This window comes from Ovis aries, chromosome 1, assembly GCF_016772045.2.
Source record: "Ovis aries strain OAR_USU_Benz2616 breed Rambouillet chromosome 1, ARS-UI_Ramb_v3.0, whole genome shotgun sequence".
Lineage (NCBI taxonomy): Eukaryota > Metazoa > Chordata > Mammalia > Artiodactyla > Bovidae > Ovis > Ovis aries.
In genome coordinates, this window is record NC_056054.1 from 54,001,971 (window position 1) to 54,024,597 (window position 22,627).

General features: G+C 39.2%; 2 protein-coding genes across 10 annotated transcripts in view; one reads left to right on the plus strand and one right to left on the minus strand.

Moving 5' to 3' along the window:
• The window catches only part of AK5 (adenylate kinase 5), a 272,560-nt gene extending 259,260 nt beyond the window's left edge, over positions 1-13,300 (plus strand). For both annotated transcript variants that reach the window (XM_004002092.6, XM_042249944.2), the window contains exon 14: positions 11,987-13,300. In XM_004002092.6, the coding sequence (XP_004002141.4) occupies positions 11,987-12,055 (69 nt within the window). In that variant the 3' untranslated portion in view covers positions 12,056-13,300. The remainder of the gene's footprint in view (positions 1-11,986) is intronic.
• A 3-nt stretch (positions 13,301-13,303) lies between these two features.
• ZZZ3 (zinc finger ZZ-type containing 3) overlaps positions 13,304-22,627 on the minus strand; it is a 121,462-nt gene continuing 112,138 nt past the window's right edge. For 7 of the 8 annotated variants that reach the window (XM_060410936.1, XM_060410929.1, XM_060410942.1 and 4 more), the window contains 3 exons: positions 22,457-22,591; positions 19,375-19,475; positions 13,304-19,120 (listed from right to left, as the gene is read on the minus strand). In XM_060410936.1, coding sequence (XP_060266919.1) covers positions 18,976-19,120; positions 19,375-19,475; positions 22,457-22,591 — 381 coding nt within the window. In that variant the 3' untranslated portion in view covers positions 13,304-18,975. The remainder of the gene's footprint in view (positions 19,121-19,374; positions 19,476-22,456; positions 22,592-22,627) is intronic. The other variant, XM_027971371.3, reaches the window with a different exon arrangement.

Sequence of the window (22,627 nt, forward strand, 5' to 3'; positions counted from 1 at the left end):
GCTTCTCATACCTGTCTTCCCCTTCTTCTCTCTCGCATCCTGATTTTTCCCTTTCTCTGGTCCAGAAGCTAGAATATGGCAAACATACAGCTTCCACGTTCATGTTCCCACAACAGATCCAAATTCCAGAGGGAATTATTCTGACTGGCCTTGCTTTCTCTTGTCCCTGGTCCTACCAGCTATGGCCGGGCAGGTAGGGTCACGTGGGGCTTTTTCATCTGTTCTGTGGCTGTTTATTGAGTGCACACTTCATGTCGGATTCTTGGTACTGGAGACACAGCACTAAAAATCCCTCACTGAAAAAAGAGCAGTAGACAAGAAAATAATTGCTGATAGGATTAGCTCTATGAAAAAACAAAACAGAGTGGGTTGTTACCGGTGAAATCAGACTAATAAAACTATGGTTGCCTGATTGCCTGGGACTTGTCCCTGAAAATTGGGTGGGGAACAAGAAATTCCCAGAAGAAAAGATCTTGTAAACTGGCAGAAATTCCAGAAATAACTTCCTCAAGTGGCATGTACAGAAGTCTATAAATTTATATTTAAAACCTCTCCTTTTGCTAAGGATACAGCTGCTTCTAAAAAAGAAACTAGAAAATTTAAGAGCATAAAGATAAAAATTACCCAGAGTTATTCCACCCAAAGATAAAACATTGTTAAACAAAGAAAACATTTTGATATCTTTTCTTACATTCTGCTTCTTTACATTCTTACATTCTTACTTCCTTACATTCTTCCTTCCTTCTTACAGTCTGTTTCTTCGCTTTTAAAATGCTCTTTGCTCCTGGCATTGTAAGCCCAGAAACATCCCCCAGCTCTAGAGGAAGCAGTCCTAACAATAGATGATATCTGTTCCTGGGTTATTTATTAGTCTTAATCAATTTAGAAAATAAAAAGAGAGGCCAGTGACTCATTAAACAGGCACTTAACAGATGCAGAAAATCCACTTCCTTGGCAACTTGGCCTTTACAAAGGAGAAAATCAGGTATTCGCTCCGCAGCTCTTCTGCTAAAATGCCCCAACTTCATGAATAGTTTAGCCATTTTTAGGAAGTCCTGAAATATAGCTGTATGCGTTTATTGTTCTGGGTAGTCATCCAACCTGGCAGGAGACTTCCTGTGAACTGAGGGATAAAGAATGAGAAATGTCATTGCTAGAACTTCCACGAAAGGAGTGGAAGCAGAAGGCAGCACTGGATCAAATTTTACCCCTCGGATGTAACAATCCATTTGATAGCCTAAATCAATTGGATTCTTAAGACTGGAGTCTAATACGAGGCAAGGAAAACCCCAACTTGTACTTTGAATTCTCTGTGTTTGAATCCTTCATTTTAATTCTTCTTTCAATTGGCTAAAATAATTTGAACCAATTTTTAGTTCAATCTCTCTATGACTGTCCAGGAGTGTTGTTATGGTGGTTTTATACATCAAATACCATTTCACTAGATCTAAAATTTAGGTCATAATATTTCTCTATCAAATTTAGGTCATAATATTTCTCTATCAATTGTTTTCAACCATTTAGTGTTGTGGAGAAAAGGCCAAAACAAATTTGGAAGTAAACTTTGTCAACTTGTATCTTTAAAGAAACGTTTTAATGTCTTTCTACATAATTCGAAACTTGTGTCCAGATATAAGTCTGATTTTCACTTATCCTCAATGGCATGATAATTTTGTTTTAACTCAAGAACATTTTCTATAAGTATTTTTTATGTACACTCTTTCTTGTTTTTCTCACCTACACACAGATCTCTTCCTTCTACCCCGGTGCCATCCGATAGAAATTTAATGTGAGCCACATGTGTAATTTTAAATTTTCTAATAGCCATAATTTTAAAAGGAAAAGGAAACAAGTGACACGTTTTATCAGGCCTTTGAAATCTGGTGTGTACTTCACACTTGCAGCGCAGCTCATTTTGCGGTTGTACATTTCAAGGGCTTAGTAGCAACAGTGACTTCTGGACTAGACAGTTCAGTTTTCTATCTATAAACCACTCCATTATTTTCCATTTTTTTCTGTCTACTTTCTAGGAAAAATCCCAAAGTTGTCTTCCACGTTACCCAGCTCAGTTTTCTACTTCATTGCCCCTACTTCCCAGCTACCAACATTGATTTTAATTCTCATGTGTGTTTTTCTGTATTTTTACCTTAGCTGATTCTTTTCATCTGATGCTGTTGCTATTCCAGTCTAAACCTGTTCTAATTTCATGACTTTCTGCTCTTATTGATAGCAACCATGTTTTCTTACATACTGCATACTGTTTAAACTAACAATGGAAGTGAAAATATTAGTCCTTGAGTTGTGTCGGACTTTTTGTGACCCTGTGGACTCCTCTGTCCACGGAATTCTCCAGGCAAGAATACTGGAATGGGTTGACATTCCCTTCTCCAGGGGATCTTCCCAACCCAGGGATCAAACCCGGGTCCCCTGCCTTGTAGGCTGGTTCTTTACCATCTGAGCCACCAGGGAAACTCAAAATATACATTAATTGTCCCTCCTGTGTGCTCTTATAAACACCATTTCTCTCTCCTTCTTTGTATTTATCATGTTTTGCTATTTATTTCTTTACCTCTCTACATCTACCAAAAAGAAGTGAACTCCTTCCCCTTGCCACCCCTCTCCCTCTCCCTCTCTCTGACATTAATCAACACATACTTCTATGGTGGAAGGTTCTGATTTCATGAAAATACTACCATCCTGTACACATGTCTGAAGCATCTGGAAGTCAATACATGTTGCAGAAATGGTTTTTTTCATAGTTACTAACATTCCATATTAATATATTATCTAATTTATTCAACCAGTTTATTTCTCATTTAGTTTGGTTACTACTAACTATACAGTAAACAAACACACTCATTTAGGCTTTTTTTATAGTATGAGAGACTGCTGAGCTATTTTAAGTAGAGACCTCTTAATCTCCTTCACCAGTTTCTCCCGAGCCCACCAACCCCCTTCCCCGCCCTTCTGGCAGCCACCCATCTTTTCTCTGTCTGCGAGTCTATTTTCACTTTGTTTTGTTTGTCTCTGCCATGACTTATTTCACTTAGCACAGCATCCTCTAGATCCATCTATGTTGTCATTCTTTTCATGGCTGAGCAGTATTCCACTGTGTACATGTACCCCGTCGTCTTTATCTATTCATCTGCGGATGAATGTTTCGGTTGCTCCCATATCTTGATTATTGTGAATAGTGGTGCGTGTATGGTTTCCCATTAGTGTTTTTGTTTTCTTCGGGTAAATATGCTGAAGTGAAACTGCTGAATCATGTGGTAGTTCTGTTTTTAATTTTTTTAGGAACATCCATATTATTTTCCACAGTGTGTGTAGCAATTTATATTCCCATCAACAGTGCACAGGGGTTCTGTTTTCTCTGCGTCCTCATCAATATGTTATTTTGTGTCTTTTTGATAATAACCATCCTGACAGGTGTGAGGTGATGTCTCACTGTGGTCTTGATTTGCATTTCCCTGATAATCTGTGCCACTGAGCATGTTTTCATGTGTCTGTTGGCCATCTGTATGTCTCTTTAGGAAAAATATCTATCCTGGCCTTCTTCAAAACAGATATTTCATTTCCCACTCATTTCCCTTTCTCTCTCTGTTACACTGAGAATTCTTTGAAACATAGAAAATCTTTGGGATTTCCCCGGTCATGGATGCCTGGCCTCTTTAGTCAAGGCCCCACCTCAGCTGAGTTTCCTTCTCAGTTCTGAGTCTGTAGCTTCCTCGCATTCAGTCTGGACCTGCCCTGCTTGAGTGCTCCTAGCAACCTGGACCTGGAGACAACCCTCTCTCCTGCCCACTGGCCCCAGAGAAAGGAAGGTGCATGAAGGAGAGAGTGAGTGACTTAGAGGAACCCTGAGGTTTTGTCCTCTCGCTTGGCAAATGAGGCATAAATCTCCCGTCTGTCTCTGAAAGACTTAAGAAATTCATTCCTTATGACTCTGCCTGAAAGAATCTTCTTTCTACCCTCCACCACCCTTCTGATCAGCAGGCTTTCAGTAGATTCCCACAAAGAGCTTTTGATTTGGCCCAGCGTTCTCTGCACCCTTGTGGTCCTGTTGAAAAGAGTTGTGCTCACTGCAGGCTTGTCTCCCCCGAGAACAGCAGGCGGAAGAGAATGCCAGACCTTTGTTCTCTTCTGAACACAGTCTTAATTGTCTTTCTCTGGTTGCTTTCATCATGGGCAGGCTTTGTTCTAATCAACTCAGGGCAGTCCCTTCTCTGGGCTCCAGTCCCCTCTCGAGAACCTTCCCAGGAGCCACCACCATGGGTTCTACCAGCAGAGAATTGGCGCTGTTCCATCCAGATCCCTGCCAGAGTCCACAGACATTCACAGGGTGTCTCCAACGTCCAAATGCTGGGTGCTTAGTGCTGGGTATTTAGAGAGAAAAGAGACGCATGAAATTCTGCACCCACAGCATGGTTGTAAATGTAGTAATAGGATTTACAAAATGTTTCAAGTATTTGGAGGCACAGAACTTGGGCCTGGAGAGGCAGATAACAGTTTCAGAAAGAAGAAGACATTTGAGCTGGGTCTAAAGGGAGAGTAGAAGTTCGAGCCAGATGGAAGGGAGGGGACCGAGGCTCTGACATGAGAAAGAGCCCAGTAATGCTAGCACAGGATGAAATGCACACAGATGGATTAAAGTGGTGGCAGACTTGACTGAAAAGCAAGGTGAAGGCTTCATTCCTCCTTTATGCAATAAGTTTTCTAGAAGGAATTATCCAGTAGAGATATGATCTGGGCCAAGTAGGTAATTTACAATTTCCTAATATTCTCATTCACCAAGAAAAAAAAAGTAACAAAAAACAAGTCATATTAATTTAACAATATATTTTCTTTAACCTAATATAGCCTAAATATTATCATTTTAACATGTAATCAATATAAAAATAATATTGAGATGGTTTTACATTCTTTTTTTAATCTCTGTCTTCAAAATCTGGTACTTAAGCCTATCTCAAGTCACATGCTAAATTTTCATCAGAAATACTAGAATGGTATTTGTATTTCATAAAATTTACAGTTGAAAAGGTAGATTTCACATACTCAAGTTGTTCAAATATATTTTTAATTTCCCAAAAGCTGAGTCAAGTTATTAGTTTTTAAAGTTAATTTTAATTACAGAACATCAAAAACTTAATTCCTCTGGTGTACTGACCACATTTCAAGTGTTCTGAAGCCACCTGTGGCTGGTAGCTACTGTATGCTGAGTAGTCCTAGCTTCTTCGAGGAAGTTTGAATTAAGTCCTGCAAGTAAGGAAGGGAACCACAGAGTCATTTCAAGCAGGGACATGGCTGATCAGATCTTTTTAGAAAGGTTACTTTTAGAAAGGATAGTTTGTTTTTTTTTCCATGTCTGTGAAAAGATCTGCTAGTCAAATGTAAACTTCGGACAAAATTGGGAGGAGGAGAAGGAAGGAAAGAGAATAGCAAGTTTAAATGGGCAGACTGCTGTTACCCTGGGAAGTCTTGTGAAGAGAGCAGTCATCAACGTGCAGATTATGAATCATCCTTGTATTTTTGCTAAAGCTCGTCCTTAAAGTAAAGGTGTACATTGTCCTCCTTCTTTCCAAGGCCTTGAGAGTGAGAAGGAATGTGTGATGTGACCAGATCAATGAAGTGGACAACTCCCCAGGGGCAGCCTTTTTCATGATCCTGACTTTGAAAAAGCGCATCTGATGATTGTCCACAGACATGCACAAGTTCTAAACACCCCTCTCCTCTGGCGATAGGGATCCCTGTGGTTGAACAGAGGACTGGGTGAGAGAGGAAGAAGGTGGCCCACACAATCAGCATAAACCACTCAGTGGCAGCTTGGGTTTGTCCCAGGAGCCCCATGGCGCCAATACATGAAAAATGAAACTCAAGCAATGTTTTGAATAGTGTGGGAAAATTCAGGAAAAACACTCAATCTGGGCAGTGTTTAAAACAGCCGACTATGTCATGGTTCATAAATTCATAGAACTAAAGAGAAAGAGTAGACAAAACATGCCAATCCCAGGGTGATATAACTACTTTCCTAATTTATGATCTGTTCCGCTGACAGCTGAGCAGAAATATTATCTCTGATTACTTTTCCTGTGAGAAGTCAGGTGAAACCTCAGAAATTTAATCATAGCTCCTGTTCGCTGGCCTTTAGTTTTCTTATTTAAAAAATCGTTTGTATATTGATCATTTAACGGTAGGACTTTTATATCAAGTCTCAGAACAAGAAGGGTAAGTTCTTCAAGCAAATCCACTTACCTGGTTTTCAGTTAAACTAAAGATATGACAACCTCGTGCATTCTGCCTCAGCTGACTCAGAACTGGAGCTCCTTTGGGGGAAGATCATAAGGTTTGCTTTCACTCTCCATGGGGAAAGAGGGTTGCTGTGCATTGATATTATCAGCATTGACTACATGTTGAAAACTGACTGTAAGTGGGAGGACACCATATTTTTGAGTTTGCACAATTGCTGAGGAAGCTCTCTTCACACTGAACAGTTAGTGTGCTGTTTACACAGGATTCTCATCTGTTCACTAAAGACTTAACACTAGCGCCTTGTGAGCTAGTTTAAATTTGCTGAAGTTGTGAGCACCGAGAATAGTTCCTGTTGCTTAGAAAGCACTTAGGAGGTTGGTTCTTTTCCATTTCCTATGAGTTCCACAGTTACATGTGAAAATATAAAAGCCTCTGGTTGTTCTCTTAAAATACTCCCCTTGTGGGTATTAGACGAGATTCAGGAAACATCCGGGTAATTGCTCAAGAACTGAAGGACAGATTTGGAGAGTAGACAGAAGGCTTTCATCCCACTGCGTTACTTGGGCTCTCTTTCGCTCTGTAAAAGTCCAACCCATTCTTTCCCCAACACGCTCACGCCCACATGCACACGTGTGTGTGTGTACCTCATTGGCTCTAAAATTCTATTCTCAGAGTTTTGCTTCTGGGGCCTAATGAGGGTCTCAGATTAGCTTCATAGATTTCCCACTCACCCAAGTCAAAGGCTGCTTTCTCCGTCTAGAAAGCCTGATTATTTGATTTTGTCTTGAAATCTCCTCACGTCCTTGGGCTCCACAGAGGCACACACCACAGCACGTGACTCTGGATGGCAATGAGCAGCTTTCTTTTCTTTAATTAAATAAATAAATCCCTGGATTTAAGCCACAAAACAAAATGAAGGGAGGTTTTGGATGGAAATAGAAACGGGAAATGGTCCAGTTAAAGCTCCAGGGCATGACTCACTCCTGCAGCCCAGCTCACAGTTCCCCCCAAACATCAGCCTTGGCCTGACTGACAAGATCCCGTTGAAATGCCTTCCTTCCCATAGTCCCCTCCGTTGGAAAATATCAAGTGTCGCCCTTCAGATGCTTGTGCTCATTAGCCCTTTTATCTAAAATGAAGTTGCCCATGTTTATAGAGGGGAATCCCATATGATTCTATAAAGGCCAGACTGCAGGTCAGAAAATACACTCCAACAGTGTATTTCTGGCCCTACAACAGCCTGTTTATGTAAAGAAAGGGAAGAAGGAATGGGAAAATGAGGGTACTTTTTCTTTTTTCTTTAACCTTTATTGAAATATAGTTGATTTACAATGTGTTAGTTTCAGATGTACAGCAAAGTGATTCCATTACACATATATATTTATACATATTTCTTAAGATTCTTTTCCATTATAGGTTATTACAAGATATTCAGTACAGCTCCTGCGCTTCCCTGGTGGCTCAGTGGTGAAGTATCTGCCTGCAATACAGGGGACATGGGTTCGATCCCTGGGTCGGCAATGTCCCCTGGAGAAGGAACCCACTCAAGTATACTTGCCTGAGAAATCCCATGAACAAAGGAGCCTGGGGGCCCAGGGGGTCAGCAGAGTCAGACACAACTTAGCGACTATACCACCGCCACTACCACCACCCTGTGCTATACAGTAGGTCCTTGTTGTTTATCTGTTTTACATAAGGCAGCCTGAAACGTGAAAAGTGTTAGTCGGTCACACCTGACTCTTATTCAACCCCATGCACTGTAGCCCACCAGGCTCCTCTGTCCTTAGAATTCTTCAGGCAAGTACTGGAGTGGGTAGCCATTCCCTTCTCCAGAATATCTTCCTGACCCAGGGACTGAACCTGGGCCTCCTGCATTGCAGATTCTTTACTGTCTGAGCCACCAGGGAGTAGTATATTTTAATTTTAATTAAATATACATACAGTAGTATGTATTTAATTAAATATACATACAGTAGTATGTATATTTTAATTTTAAACTCCTAATTTATCCCTCCCCAACACCTTAATAAATTTGTTTCCTGTGTCTGTTAGTCTATTTCTGTTTTGTAGATAAGTTCATTTGCATCATTATTTTTAGATTCCACAAATAAGCAATACCATCTAGTATTTGTCTTTTCCTGACTTCACTCATTGTGACAATCTCTGGGTCCAACCAAGTTGCTGCAAGTGCCATTATTTCATTCTTTTTAATGGTCAAATAATATTCCATCGTATCTATGTACCACATCTCCTTTATCCAGTCACCTGTCGATGGACCTTTAAGTTGCCTCCATGTCATAACTATCGTAAATAGTGCTATGAACACTATGGTGCATGTATTCTTTCAAATAATAGTTTTCTCCAAACATATGCCCAGGAGTGAGATCGCTGGAGAGGATCCAGTGGAGAGGTGGGAAGTGTCACTTGGAGAGGACACTTTCTTTCATTCAACTTCTCTTTCCTTTGCCTACCTCTCTCGAGTCAAGCTCTGAGGGTACAAATGCTGAGTGATGGCCCTGTCGTCAAAGAACTGGCTGTGTAGATATTTGGGATAGCGGTAGGTTATATGTGGCCAAGAAGTAAAAAGTCGAACATCACGGTGAACTGCAACCACTTGAAAATGTTGAAAGAGCCATTATTTCATTACGATGACAACTAAGGAAAGTTAACAATAGAAAGAAATGCTGTTGTAATGAACAAATGTGTTTTCATCAGTCTAGAAAAAATTCTGGATAACAGTCAACCAAATTATGTGAATTGGACACTGGCATTACACCGAATTAGCAGGTTATCAATCAACAAAAAATGGAGGGAAAAAGAGAGGATGTAATCAGTGTTCTTTTAAAAGAAATTTTTTGTACTAATAACTTATCAGTGTTAGGAAACAAGGTGAGTATTAGATAGGAGACAAGAAGTGGGAAACATAAGCATGGGTTTCTTTTGGAAGGATGAAAACTTTAGAAAAGCATGTAAGGTTACAAGTGCTGGGTGGTATTGGTTAGAAAAGAGTGGGTTGGAAGAGGAAAATGTTACAGGACTAGTTAGTATAAATAGGGGACATGTTAGGTCAGTTAAATGCAACTAGAGAGTTCAACAAGACATTATGGAGAACAGATAAAGAGGAAACTGCAAAATATCGACTACCTTGTGAGGCTAAGAGAGGACCCGTAACTAGTTAGGGTTTGTCCAAATGAACCGGAGGTTGTAACTGAACTGAAAACCCCTCTACAGGCGTCCCTGGATTAGATAATTATGAGAATACTTACATGCAAATAAAGTAGAAAGTGACTTGGGGTCAATCCGTAGTCTAATTAGCTGCTGCTTCTGGGGGAGATTGGAGTGAACTTTGGGAAGTGTTTGTGCCAGGTACAAAGCATTGAAAACCAGGAGAGAAAACTTACAAGGATGTACTGAAAGGTTGTAGAGTCTTGCTGCTCAGGGAACTTCCTGGGGAACAGAGACCTCATCCATCTTTTACTGATACGGTCACAAATCATGTAAATTATAAGCCTAGGCTATGGATTTACTTCTCACCCACCCTCGGTGAGAGGAGGTGAGGAAAATGAAATCAGTCTCTTTTTCTCTTCCTTCCTCCCAGTATTTGAAGAGGTGGGTTAGAGGACTGCTCGGCAGGACAACAGGCAGTGGCAGGGGACAAAGAGTGGATGAACCTTGAAAACATGCTTAGTGAAAGAAAAGTCACAAAAGACTGCATATTATGTGATTCCATTTATATAAAATGTCCATACAGGCAAATCTATGGAGATACAAGTTCATCCCAACCTATTCGTCTAGCCTCTCCCCTTCCTTTGAAACTAGTTTGCACAAAGAATGTAGACAGGAGTTGAACCAATCATCCAGTGTTTCTCAAAGTGTGGGCCAAGCTGACCCACATCAAGATTGTTGGGAGAACTTATTAAATATGCAGATTAGAAGGCCAGCCCAAACTCACCAAATGAGAACCTCTGGAGATGAAGTCTGAAGAAGCTCACTACCCCAGCCCTTCTGTCTCATTCCAATCACCAGGCTTCTACTTTCTATGGACACTACATGTGCAGTGGGACAAATCTCAGCAGTTGGCACGATTTTAGGGAATTTTGAGAGGAAGGGATAGTAGCGCCTTCATGCCCAGAAAATCAGCTCCCCTCTCCTTCCTCTGTAGCTGGCTCCTTGTCCCGGTGTATCAAGTCTCCAAGAGGACTCTGCCCTTAGCATTTAGCACCCCTGCAAGTTGAGGTCCCAGCTCTTGCTTTCTCCACACTCGTCCCTCTTATCCCCCAACTTCTGCCCTATTCCTACCCTGCCCCAAATAATCCAGAACACTCAGAAGTCTCATTTTAACTAACTCAAGTCTTTCCATGACCTTTAACAATAATTTGTTTACCTCAATAGGCTCCTAGTTTTGCTGTTGTTGTTGGGCCAGTTTTAGGTTCACCGCAAAATTGAGCATTAACAACAGCAAAGACTAGGAAGCCTATTGAAGTAAACAAATTATTGTTAAAGGTCATGGAAAGACTTGAGTATATACTCCCTGGCCCAAAACACACACAACCTCTCCCACTATCAACATCCTACACAGAATTCCCTGGAGGTTCTAGTAGTTAGGATTCCAAGTTTTCACTGCCATGGTCCAGTTTGAATCCTTAGTCAGGGAACTGAGATCCTGCAAGCCACAAGGCACAACCAGAAAAACAACTCCCCCCACCCTGCACCCCCACAAAACATCCCACACAGGAGTAGCACATACATTATAACTGATGAACCTATATCAACACATCATCACCACTCAACAGAACTTATATTATGGGCTCACTTTTACTTGGCTGCACTGGGTCTTCGTTGCAGCATGCAAACTGTTAGGTGTGGCATGCAGGATCGTTTTCTGACCAGGGATAAAAGCTGGGCCCCTGCATTGACAGGATGGAGTCTTCAGCCACTGGACCACCAGGGGAGTCCCAGGGTTCACTCTTGGTGTGGCATGTTCTATGGGTTTTGACAAAGGTATAGCAGCGAGGATCCATGGTTACAGTATCACAGAATAGTTTCACTACCATAAAAATCATGTGTTCCACTTACTCATTCCTCTCTCCCCCCAGCTCTTTTACTATGTCTCCACAGTTTTGTCGTTTTTCTGTTACATTGTATGCAGCCTTTTGAGATTGGCTTCTTTCATTTAGTAATATGTATTTACATTTCCTCCATGTCTTTTCATGGTTTGAGAGCCCATTTCTTTTGAGCTCTAAATAATATCCTATTGTTTGGATGCACCACAGTTTATTCATCCACTCACCTAACTAAGGACATCTCTGTTGCTTCCAATTTTTTGCAATCATGAATAAAGCTCCTATAACCCTGTGTGCAGGTTTTTGTGTGGACTCAACTGCATAAGTGCCAAGGAGCACAAACTGTTGGACCATATGCTAATACTTAATTTGTAAGAAATAGACAAATGGTTTTCCCAAGTGGCTGTACATTTTGCATTCCCGTCATTCCTGTGCCTCCCCACCCTCACCAGCATTTGATGATGTTTTAGACTTTGCCCATTCTAATAGGTGTGTAGTGGTATCTCATTTTGTTAATTAGGCACCTAGTTTTTAAACAACTATGCTTTCTCCATGGTTTTGGAGTCCTGTGTTTTAAACTTTTGCACTGCAACTTATAAGCAGGTAATCTTTATTACTAAAAATGGTTTTATAAACATTTCTTAAAACTTTCTCTTTCTTCCTTTTAAACATAGATAAATGCAGAGGGCACACCAGAAGAAGTTTTTCGTCAACTCTGCACAGCTATTGACTCTATTTTCTGAAGGCAAAAATGCATGTATGTTGAGAGTGGAACAGAGAAAAATATTAAAAGGTTCATCGCTTAACACAGTATGTTTCAATTTAAACCTTCTGTGTCCCCTGCCTCAAAATCCTGACATTGCTGTTTGCTTCCCAGCTTGACCTGAGAGGTGTGTGGAAATCATGCATGGTGTATTTGGTATTATCCAGCCTTCTCTTCCTCAGTCAGACAGCAGTCTGCACTCATGGCACGCACGCTTTTCTGTCGCCTCAGAGCTAACTAGTATGTGAACAGCAGTGCAGCGCCCGTGTGTCAGTTGTGCCTTCAGGACTAATCATTTGCTTCTACTCTCCTCAGAGAGGGAGGAGTTAGTGTCCTTAATGCCCCATCACATCTCCCTTCCTCTCTTCAAGATTTGTTGTTACCTAAGGCCCTTAATATGGGGGGCAAGCTGGGGCATCTCCGTCTGGAAGCTGTTTCCTCAAAGTCTCATCCAGCTCAGAATCACAGAGATTGGGTTAACAAGTGAACACCAATTGTTCCTAAGAAATTTCATTAGATTTCTGAAAATGTTGTAAGAGCTTTTTAAAATTTGAAAGTGTATAGCTTTTTCCAAGATAGCAAAATCTAGACTAGTCACCAATAACATTTCTCTATTCATTTCTATAAAACTGGCTACTTGGAATACTGTCATATTGGCTAAGAGTACAAACTGGATAAGCTGTCTAATCTAGACTCTTCTATAAAATAGTTGGTGCATCTGGGGAATTGCACATTAATACCAATGACCACACAGAATTTAAAAGCATGAGGTGATTTGTTTTTGCATTCACTGGACTAACGTCAACTTATGTCACCTGTGTAGTTACCAAGCAAGTAAGAAATGTAATAACAAAACTGACGTGGGAGGAAGAGGCATGTCAGTACACAGTGTTTATCAGAGTTTAATGCTGTATTTGTTCCATAAAGGCCCTTTACAGAGGTTTGCAAACCTTATATCCATATGTAAAACTGTGTTTCCTCAAATCAAACCAGTGAAGTTTGGGTTCTCTTTTGTGCTATCAGCTGCCAATTCAGAGTTTCTTATATATTCTACTGGAATAACTGCATTTAGTCACTACAAAATACCACAGTTTCAATTTGCATGATTTTTTTTTTTCTTCAATGGTTGTGCAGGATTGAAGGATTCATTTCTGGGACAGAATTGTATTTTTAAAATCTTTTTTTCCTTGAAATGGATATGTACAAATAAAATAAATGGAACACAGGATAACTCTTTTTCTATTTATTTGTAACTCACATCATTCTGGAAAGCATTTGAAGCCTTATTCCAAACAGAATTTCAAAGGCAAACACAGTAATAGTTGAGATTTATGATATGCTCATATGGTTTTAATTTTGGCCATAGATCAGTTTTGAGCTATTACAGAGAGCACTCTCAGTGTATTCATGATACATGGTAATTTTCATATTTCCTTTTACTCTAGCAGTCATTCTTAAACAGAAATGTCAGTGTTTGCTAAAGAAGAAATTAAATTTCTTTGGTTACAATTATGTCTCTATTAACAAAAAGGGGCATGTTCCTACAGCTCACACAGTTGTCAAATACTTTATTACTACCCCAAGTTGTAACACTCTCTACAGGGGAACACAAAGAGTATTTGAGCAAATTAGAGAGAGAGTTACAGGATGCAAATTATCAGTTGTGCCAGAAAACACAAAATGACTCTTTGTTGAGATTAACATTCTTTAAACACATACCACATATTGGTAAACAGTCCATGCCCACCACAGCTTTGACAGACAGCAGGGCAGCAGACAAACCCAGCCACGGCTTTTATGGCTGCAGTTGGCTACCCTCTTAAGAAAAAAAAATTAGCAGGGGTAAATGGCTTTGCCCCAGAGAGTATCTAGAGGTACAAATCAAGTCTTCTACAAAACTGCTAAAATAGTCTACTGATTTGAATGTCTTGACATGACATCACTAAAGTCGTAAGATTGTATAGTAGGAAAGGACTTTAGAGGTCTCTGCCCCTGGAAGAAGACTTTGTCTGTATGTATAAAATACCAAAACACAAACTCCTTTACAATGATCTACATCCAGAGCCTCACTTGATCTGGCCTTGTAGCCTCTCTCACCCCAACAACTACCATTCTCCTCTTGCTCATCTGGTTCAAATGACACTGGCCCTCTGTTGCCTGAACAAGCTAAGCTCTCTACTAGATCAGGACCCCTGGCCTTGCTATCCTTCTGCTTCTTCCTCCAGATTATCCACAAGGCTAAATCCCTCACCCCATTTAGGTCTCTGTTCATACTGACTCTTGTTGAGGTGTTCTCTGAGTACTCCTTCTAAATGACAGACTGGTCCTGATAATTCTTTTTTTTTCAAGCATTATTTCTCTTTACAGCATTTATCTCTGCCTAAAATTATATAGTATTTTTATTTACTTGTTTACTGCAGATCTTCAGCATTAGCATATAAGCTTCAGAAAGGCAAGGCTCCGTATCCTCAGTTCTACACATAGGCATCATTATGGAGGGCTAACACTTAAATCCTCTGAACCTTGGTTTTTCTCATATGTACAGTGGAGGTCACAACCATAAGTAACCTCACAGAGGTGCTGTGAGGATTAAAGAGGTTAATAATACATGTAAATCATTTACTAGTTCCTAGTGCTCAGTAAAAGGTAGTTCTTTGTCAACATTTATTGAGTGTCTCATTTAAACAACAGAATTTCCATTCTAGTTTCTATTACATCACTCTAAAAACATGGCAGAAAATGGGGTCCCAGAGAGGACCAAAATCTCAGCCACCTAGGTCTGAACCACATCCTCTAAATAAGACAGGATGTAATAATCCTTTAGTCCTCCCAGAGCCCTGCAAAGATCTCCTGAGGCAAACCTTCTAAGGGTCCCACAGACACACTCGCAGACACTCAGGCATAGCTGGTTTTTAACTTTCTAGAGAAAAAAACGTAACCAAAACATCAGTCCTATTACCAATAAATATTTATTGAGAATCTACTAAGAGCCAGACTGTAGGTATAAAGGTAAACAGGGATGGTCTCTGTCTTCATGGAGCTAAATGTGACACCATGCTCAAAAATCCATTTAATCAGGTACTTGAACTTTAAGGGAAAAGGTTCCCCCCAGGCCGCCTCAGGATCATATAAATAGAAGCACATTGTTCATCAAGATATGAAATAAAAACTAACCTTTAGAACCTACACAGAACAATACCTGCATAATCTTGTGGAAAAACCTGCTACTTGTTATCTGGAGACTTTCAAGTCCTTTCAATGTACCTAGAAATAACAGCCTTCAAACTTTGTTACCCACAGTAAGAAATATAGTAATTTATATAGCATGCCACTCTTATGTTTATAACATAGAATTTTTGCAAAGTATTTATCCTTACTACATGTCATATACTGTTTTTTTCATTTCATAAAAAAAAATGTTCTTCACACCCCAGTAAATTGTTGTGTTCTGCAATTTAAACAAAAGGGAAAAGGAGAGAAAAATGGACATGGCATACTATTATGCTGGGAGGTACCAAACATGCAGGGAAAACAAACTGTATGTGAGGCAGGAGACCCAAGCCTTTAGTCCCAGCTTTGCCTAAAAAGCCTTATGACCACATGTTTGCTGTCAAATTAGAATATGTAAATTATGTTTGTTTCCTTAATTCATCACAGGGCAGGCTGAGTGCTTTTTCCCCATCCACAGATGTGCTTCTCTATTCTGAGCTATAATCCTGGACATTTGCTCAGATTTATACTCTAGCATGCATAGCACACCAGAATAAGACAGAAAAGCAACTACTGCACACCTTCACCTCCAACACCTCAGTGACCCCTGACAAAGGGAATATTCCTGTGCAGGAAATAGGGTAGTGAGGCAGACGCTGACCTGGGAGCAATTTGTCTGGGTTAAAACCTAAGCATCACCACGTTACTAACCATATTGACCTTGGGCAAGTTACTTAACCTCTCTGGCTAGATTTCCTGATATGAAACCAGGATAATAAATGAACCTGCCTCATAAAATTGTAAGAATTAAATCTGTTACTATCTGCTTGCTTGGCACATAACACTCTATTAGTGTTTGCTATTATTCTTAGCACATATCACACCAAACAAAATTCCCAAATCTGAAAGCAGTGGTTTTAGGTGTCCTTAAAAGTTCTTAAGGGAGATCAACCCTGAATATTCACTGGAAGGACTGATGCTGAAGCCAAAGCTCCAGTATTCTGATCATCTGATGCAAACAGATGACTCACTGGAAAAGTCCCTAATGCTGGGAAAGACTGAAGGCAGAAGAAAGGGGTGTCAGAGGATGAGATGGCTGGGCAGCATCAACGATGCAATGAACATGAACTTGGGCAAACTCCAGGAGATGGTGAGGGACAGGGAGGTCCAGCATGCTACAGTCCGTGGAGTTGCAAAGAGTCGGACACGACTGGGCGACTGAACAACAACGGAAGTTCCTTCAGTTCTTAGCAAATAACTTGAGCATAATATTTCAGAAAATACAACTGACCTACTGAATACTACTGAATAAGTGATGCTTTAAGAAGTAGGTCTATGTTTGTCTCAACGCCAATGCTTTCATGTAGGAGACGGAAGGCCTACTTGCAAATGACAACCCTGCCCATTCCTGCAATCTTCAAATTAAAACAACAATACACATCACCACTAACTACTGCCCTTTTAAAGTCATGAGGACTATTTGCTTAGAGCTGAGAAATGCAAAATAAACACATCTTTGCTTAAGCAAGAAAGAATCCTCTTTGTCACTCAAAATTTTCAAAAATCTTTTGCCCTTAAAAAAGATTTAAGTGGATTTATTCTGCTCTGTTTATCATAACAATTGTTATTACTCTTTCAAAGCATACATGATAGTTTATGGGATTTTTGAATGGCTCTGAATGGTTCTTAAAAATTGATTAGTATTATTCCTATACAAACACAGAAGTTATAGAAGTTACCATCAGTGCCACCTACTATCTTACTACAAGTTGAAGGTAGAGCTTCTGGAATATTCACTTGCAGTTTAATAGCCAAATGCCCAAACTGCTGATTCCCCTTGTCTTCCCCCAACTAATAATTTCAGGGCATAAAGTTTAGCTCAAGCCCATTTCCCTTTTTTCTGATGTGATATATTTTACCAAAATCATCAGTATACTTTAATCAATATATTACTTTTAAAATTCTCATATTTCTATAGTTAAAGTTATATTACTTTTCTCAATTAAAAAAATTCAGGGTATAATTTCAGTACACTACAATGTATTGAAGAGGACTGGTAAATAATGTCCCCTTGATTTAAAACTGGAAAAAACAGGAGACTAAAAATTGTGTCAGTATACTTAAATCTTAGAATATTTACATTTTCCATTAATCAATAATAATTTCCAGAGAATACAGTGATTTTCAAAAACTACTTATTTAACACATGGGGAGGCTTACTTTCATCAAAAAGAATGAGTAAAAATTTTCAACGTAAGTTTAATTTTCACATCTGGACATTAATTATTGCCTTTTTTCTTTAACCATGGTATGCATTCTTTTTTTAAACCTAGTTTAGTGTTTCAGCAAACACACTGAGTGAAAACATTACCATCTTTTACAGAGTTTCTCAAATTTACTCTTTTCCATCATATAGTCCATATTCTTCTTAGAGGATAGGTAAAGGAAAAAAAAAAAAAACCTTAAAAAATTTTTTTGTTTTAACACTCATTAAAAAAAAAAGAATCCAAAATCTAACCAAAGGAAGTCACAACAAGCATTCTATAATATAAACAGACAGTATCCACATAGTTTATTTCTCACAGTTCTCCTGACAAATGAACATTATTCAAGAACATACTGTATACACAGATAAGAAGAAACATACAAAATGTTTTAAATGATGCACAACAAAATCCAGCAGTATAAAAGAATGCATGTGAACTCTTGCTCACTGCACAGACTAAATTTAATCACTTGTTTAAATAGTAATAAAAATACAATCTTTTATGGATCTTGTGCAGACTACAAAAGAGGGAAATTATTATCATATATATGATTTTTATATTAGGCAGTTTTCTTCAATGAGTTGCACTGACAACTCCAAATACAGAGGCAGAAGGCTGTGTATTTTAAAGAAATTAATATTGTGAATTAGAGACTTTACACAGTTACTACCACTGGCACTTTTCACCATAGTTTGTACACATCACATGATCATCTTATATAACATTACATTTAAAAAATATATCTGAGTGACAATTTTATAACATTCACACACCATGAGCTGGTTAAGGAAGCAATGCCACAGCTGCCTCCTGTAGTGCTTCACTGTTGGTAATAAGGACAGTTCATTCTGGTTAAAAGAAATTAGACATCAATATGGTTAAGCAGCTCCAATTTACTAAAGGCCATCAGGGGCCACCACTGGGACAGTGAGTTCTTTTAAAGTGTATATATCCTAGATGCAAACACCATCATTGGTTAAAACTTTGTCTAAAGAAGTCAGTTTCTGTGCTGGAAACTATTTTCACAAAACTGAAAGCTACTAAACTGTTTTAATATAAATACTTTGTCTTCTCATTAGCATAGTTATGACCAAGTTCTTTGAAACCTTTGGAATTTACTCTCTCTTTAATATGTGCTCTCGTTTCCATCTCCCCCATTTAAGATCACCACCTAAAAGGCTTTAAGGTGGTGGTGAGAATTTCACCAGGGAAGCCCTTCGCTCACCAGGTATGTTCAGCTGCTGAACAGTGATCTAGAGCCACAACGGTGCAGAGCTGGACTTGACGAGAACACTCAGGAAGCTGTCATGCTGTGAGTGTCATTTCAGGGAAAGCAGAGAATCTTTCCAAACTGTGCACATAATTCACAATGATACCATTGCTATGTGTTGAAGAGGACTAGTGTATGATGTTCTCTTCCATGTCATCTGTTTGCTGGAAAGTAGTTTGGGTCAAGGTAATTATAACTGGTGCCCTGGGACACACAGTAGTCTCTGTCTAAGAATGTCTCTGACCGATAAACAGGTTCTAGTTGGTGATCTTCCTTGTGAATGTCTGTTTCATGAAGGCTGCAATGAAAACACACACAAACGCATCATTATATGGTACTGCTTGCATTTTGCTGGAGATACTCTCAAATTTCCTCATGGCTCTTCCTGTTTAAATCCATTAATCAAAATCTCTAATGGAAAGTTACTTGAGATGTGGTATGATTAAGGAAAATTTCTATGGTGGTTTTCTAAGTAGCTTAAGAAATCAAACTCACTAGTAGCTGAGGTGCTCTTGTCAAAATTTTAAGACCTACAGTGAAGGAAACACTTACCAGTCTGAACAAGAATCACAGAAATCCAAAGACATTTCCGGAGGACAATCCTGGCAATGCCACCGAACACCCTGGATAGGTTCTATGCCACAGTTATCACACTAATAAAAATTCAGAGAGAGAAAGTATTAAGCTAAAATCATCTCCAAACCTGGGCATTTGATTATTAGTAGTTACTTTCCTGAAAGGTACCTCAGACCAGTATACAATGACTGTGACTGAGAAGCACTGACATAATAATACCATAGTTAAACATCCAAATATGTTACAGAACTATTTAAAACAGGTTACCATAACTAACATGAATCCAAGTGAACACAAAATCCGCTCTGAACTTTTGTCTTACTCAGTTACTTTCCAAAGCCAAGAAGGCTCCTAATAACCAATGCCCATCAAGAAGAAAAGGCAGATTTAGCTCTTTCTCAGTGTTGTGACATTGCGGGAGCCAAGGTGTGTTCTGTGCAATTTAGAAATCAAAGTAAATATCATTTCTAATTTCTCTTATCATTAGGCCAACTAGAGTGGCTGACACACTGGCAAACTAGCCACAGCTGGGTTTTTCAATAGAATTATGAGAAGTAGAGAGAGTTTCCTCCTGAAAAGACAGAGCTGTCAATTAGGAAAATCTCTAAAGGGAGAAGCAGGACCACTGAAAGAGCAAAACAAGAAAATCACTTAATACAGTCTGGCTAATGGCCACTCTCAAGGATCAGAGGTACAAGAATTTTGTTTTAAATGTATCAGTCACAGCATACATAAGTATTTGTATGTATACCACTACCAGTCAATCTGTAGTTCATGGCCTCAATTTTACTTCCTCCAATCCCACCAAGTATAATCAGTTCTAACATTTATGGTGTTCTCAAACCTGTTAATCCCTATATTTCCAAACCCATCAGTCAAGTTGAGGACATTCTCATCTTTTGTCTAAATTAACCAGGAGAATCTCCCAACCAGTCTCTGTTGTTAGCCATTCTTCCTCTTCATTCTCCATATTAAGGCCAGAGTGATCTTTTTCCCCATCTACTTTTTTTTTTCCCAATTACATAAAAAAGCATACAAGAACAAATTATTTAAAGATTTTAACAATACTGTAGTCAGAGATTAAGAGTTACCCTCTGTAAATCCACTGCCTTCCTAAGAGTTATATATTTTAAGAAAATAGAATGATCTTTCCCAAATGTAAATTTCATATTATTCTCTGCTTAAACTTCTTCAAAGGTTTTCCCACACTTAAGGAGAAAATTTGGCAAAATTTCCAAGGCAACTAAATAGCCTCCTACTACTCTCCAGTATGTACTCTAGTCATACTCAACTATTTCACTCGTTTAACTTCTCTAAATTACTTACGAGATGAAAACAGAGGAAGGGAAGGGAGTCTGTTTATTGCTGAATCCCCTAGCACTTAGCAAAGTGCCTGGAATATAATGGGTTAGGGTCAAAATTTTGTGTAATGAATAAACGTACTTCTACTAGACTCACAAAAAACAGCAGAGGTAACTGAATCTGAAAGGGGAAAAGAAATTTCTGATCTATAACCGATAGTAACAACCAAAGAAATAGCTCTATAGGTGAATGGATGGATAAAGAAAATGGTGTTCTCTGTCTTCCTCTACACACACACACACACACACACACACACACATAATAAAGAAAATGGTGTTCTCTGTCTTCCTCTACACACACACACACACACACACACACACACACACACACACACAGAGGAATATTATTCAGCCATAAGACAGAAATCTGTCAAAGCCATTTGTGACAACATGAATAAAACCTAAGGACATGATGCTAAATGAATTAAGTCAGATACAGAAAGACAAATGCTGTATGATCTCACTTAAATGAAGAATTTAAAAAGTTGACTTCAAAGAAGCAGAAAGAGTAGAGGTTATTGAGGGTGGGCAGGGGCTGTGGGGCCTGGGGCAGGAGGCAGGGTATGTGTGTCATTGGTCAAAGGGTACAAACTTTCGGTTACGAGTAAGTTCTGCAGACCTAATGTACAGCATGGTGTGTGTGTGTCTGTGTGTGTGCACAGGTGTGCTCAGCTGTGTCCAACTCTCTGTGACCCTATGGATTGTAGCCTGCCAGGCTCCTCTGTTCATGAGGTTTGTTAGACAAGAATACTGGTGTGGGCTGTATAATTATAAACTGGTAAGTATACAGAGCAAAAGGGTGGAATGTGAATTTATAATGGAGGGACTAATAAGTGAGTGCTCAGTTGTACCCAACTCTGCGACCTTATAGACTGCAGCCCACCAGGCTTCTCTTTTCATGGAATTTTCCAGGCAAGAACACTGGAGTGAGTTGCCATTTCCTCCTCCAAGCAATCTTCCTTACCCAGGGATCGAACCCACGTCTCCTACATTGCAGGGGATTCTTTACCACTGAGTCACTGGGGAAGCCCTTACAGTATGGTATATATAGCTAATAACACCGCACTGAATACCTGTAATTTGCTATGAGAGCAGATGTTAAGTGTTCTTGTCTCAAAAAAACAAGATAACTATGTGAGGTAAGCTTTTTTTTACATCTTAAACATTTTTTACACCTTAAAATATATACAATTTTTATTTGTCAGTTATATCTCGGTAAATTTGGGAATACTAGAGAAAAACTTTGCCTCTCATATACTACGTCAAAGTTGCCTACAGCTGTACCATCCCGAATACACCTGAAAGTGTTAGTCACTCAGTCGTATCTGGCTCTTTGCAACCCCACAGATTAGGTTGCCATTCCCTTCTCCAGGGGATCTTCCCAACGCAGGAGTCAAACCTGGGTCTCTGGCATTGTAAGGCAGATTCTTTATCATCTGAGCCACCAGGGAACACACCTGATCTCACCTATTACCTCAAAGTATACCTGTATATTTTTCTTATTTCTACTGAATCATAAATCTCTTGATACCAGTATCTGTGACACACTACTCTGTATAAATGAATAAGACAAGAGCAAAACCTACTTTTATCTGTGTGCTTGAAAGTTGTGGAGTTGAAAGCTCCGAAAACCACCTTAAATATCTCTTATCACCCTTGCAAAAATTAAATGAATAGAAAAATTAAGTAGAATTTACCTTGAATCCTACATGCTGCACAAATCCACTTTCAGCTTGCATTTGCTGAAGTTTTTGTTTTTTTAACTTTTTAAACTGTAATAGTTCCTTATATTCAGGTAAATTCCTATACGTGACAGGAATACTTTCTTCATCCTATTGAGAAAAAGGAAAAAAAAAAGGAAAGAAAAC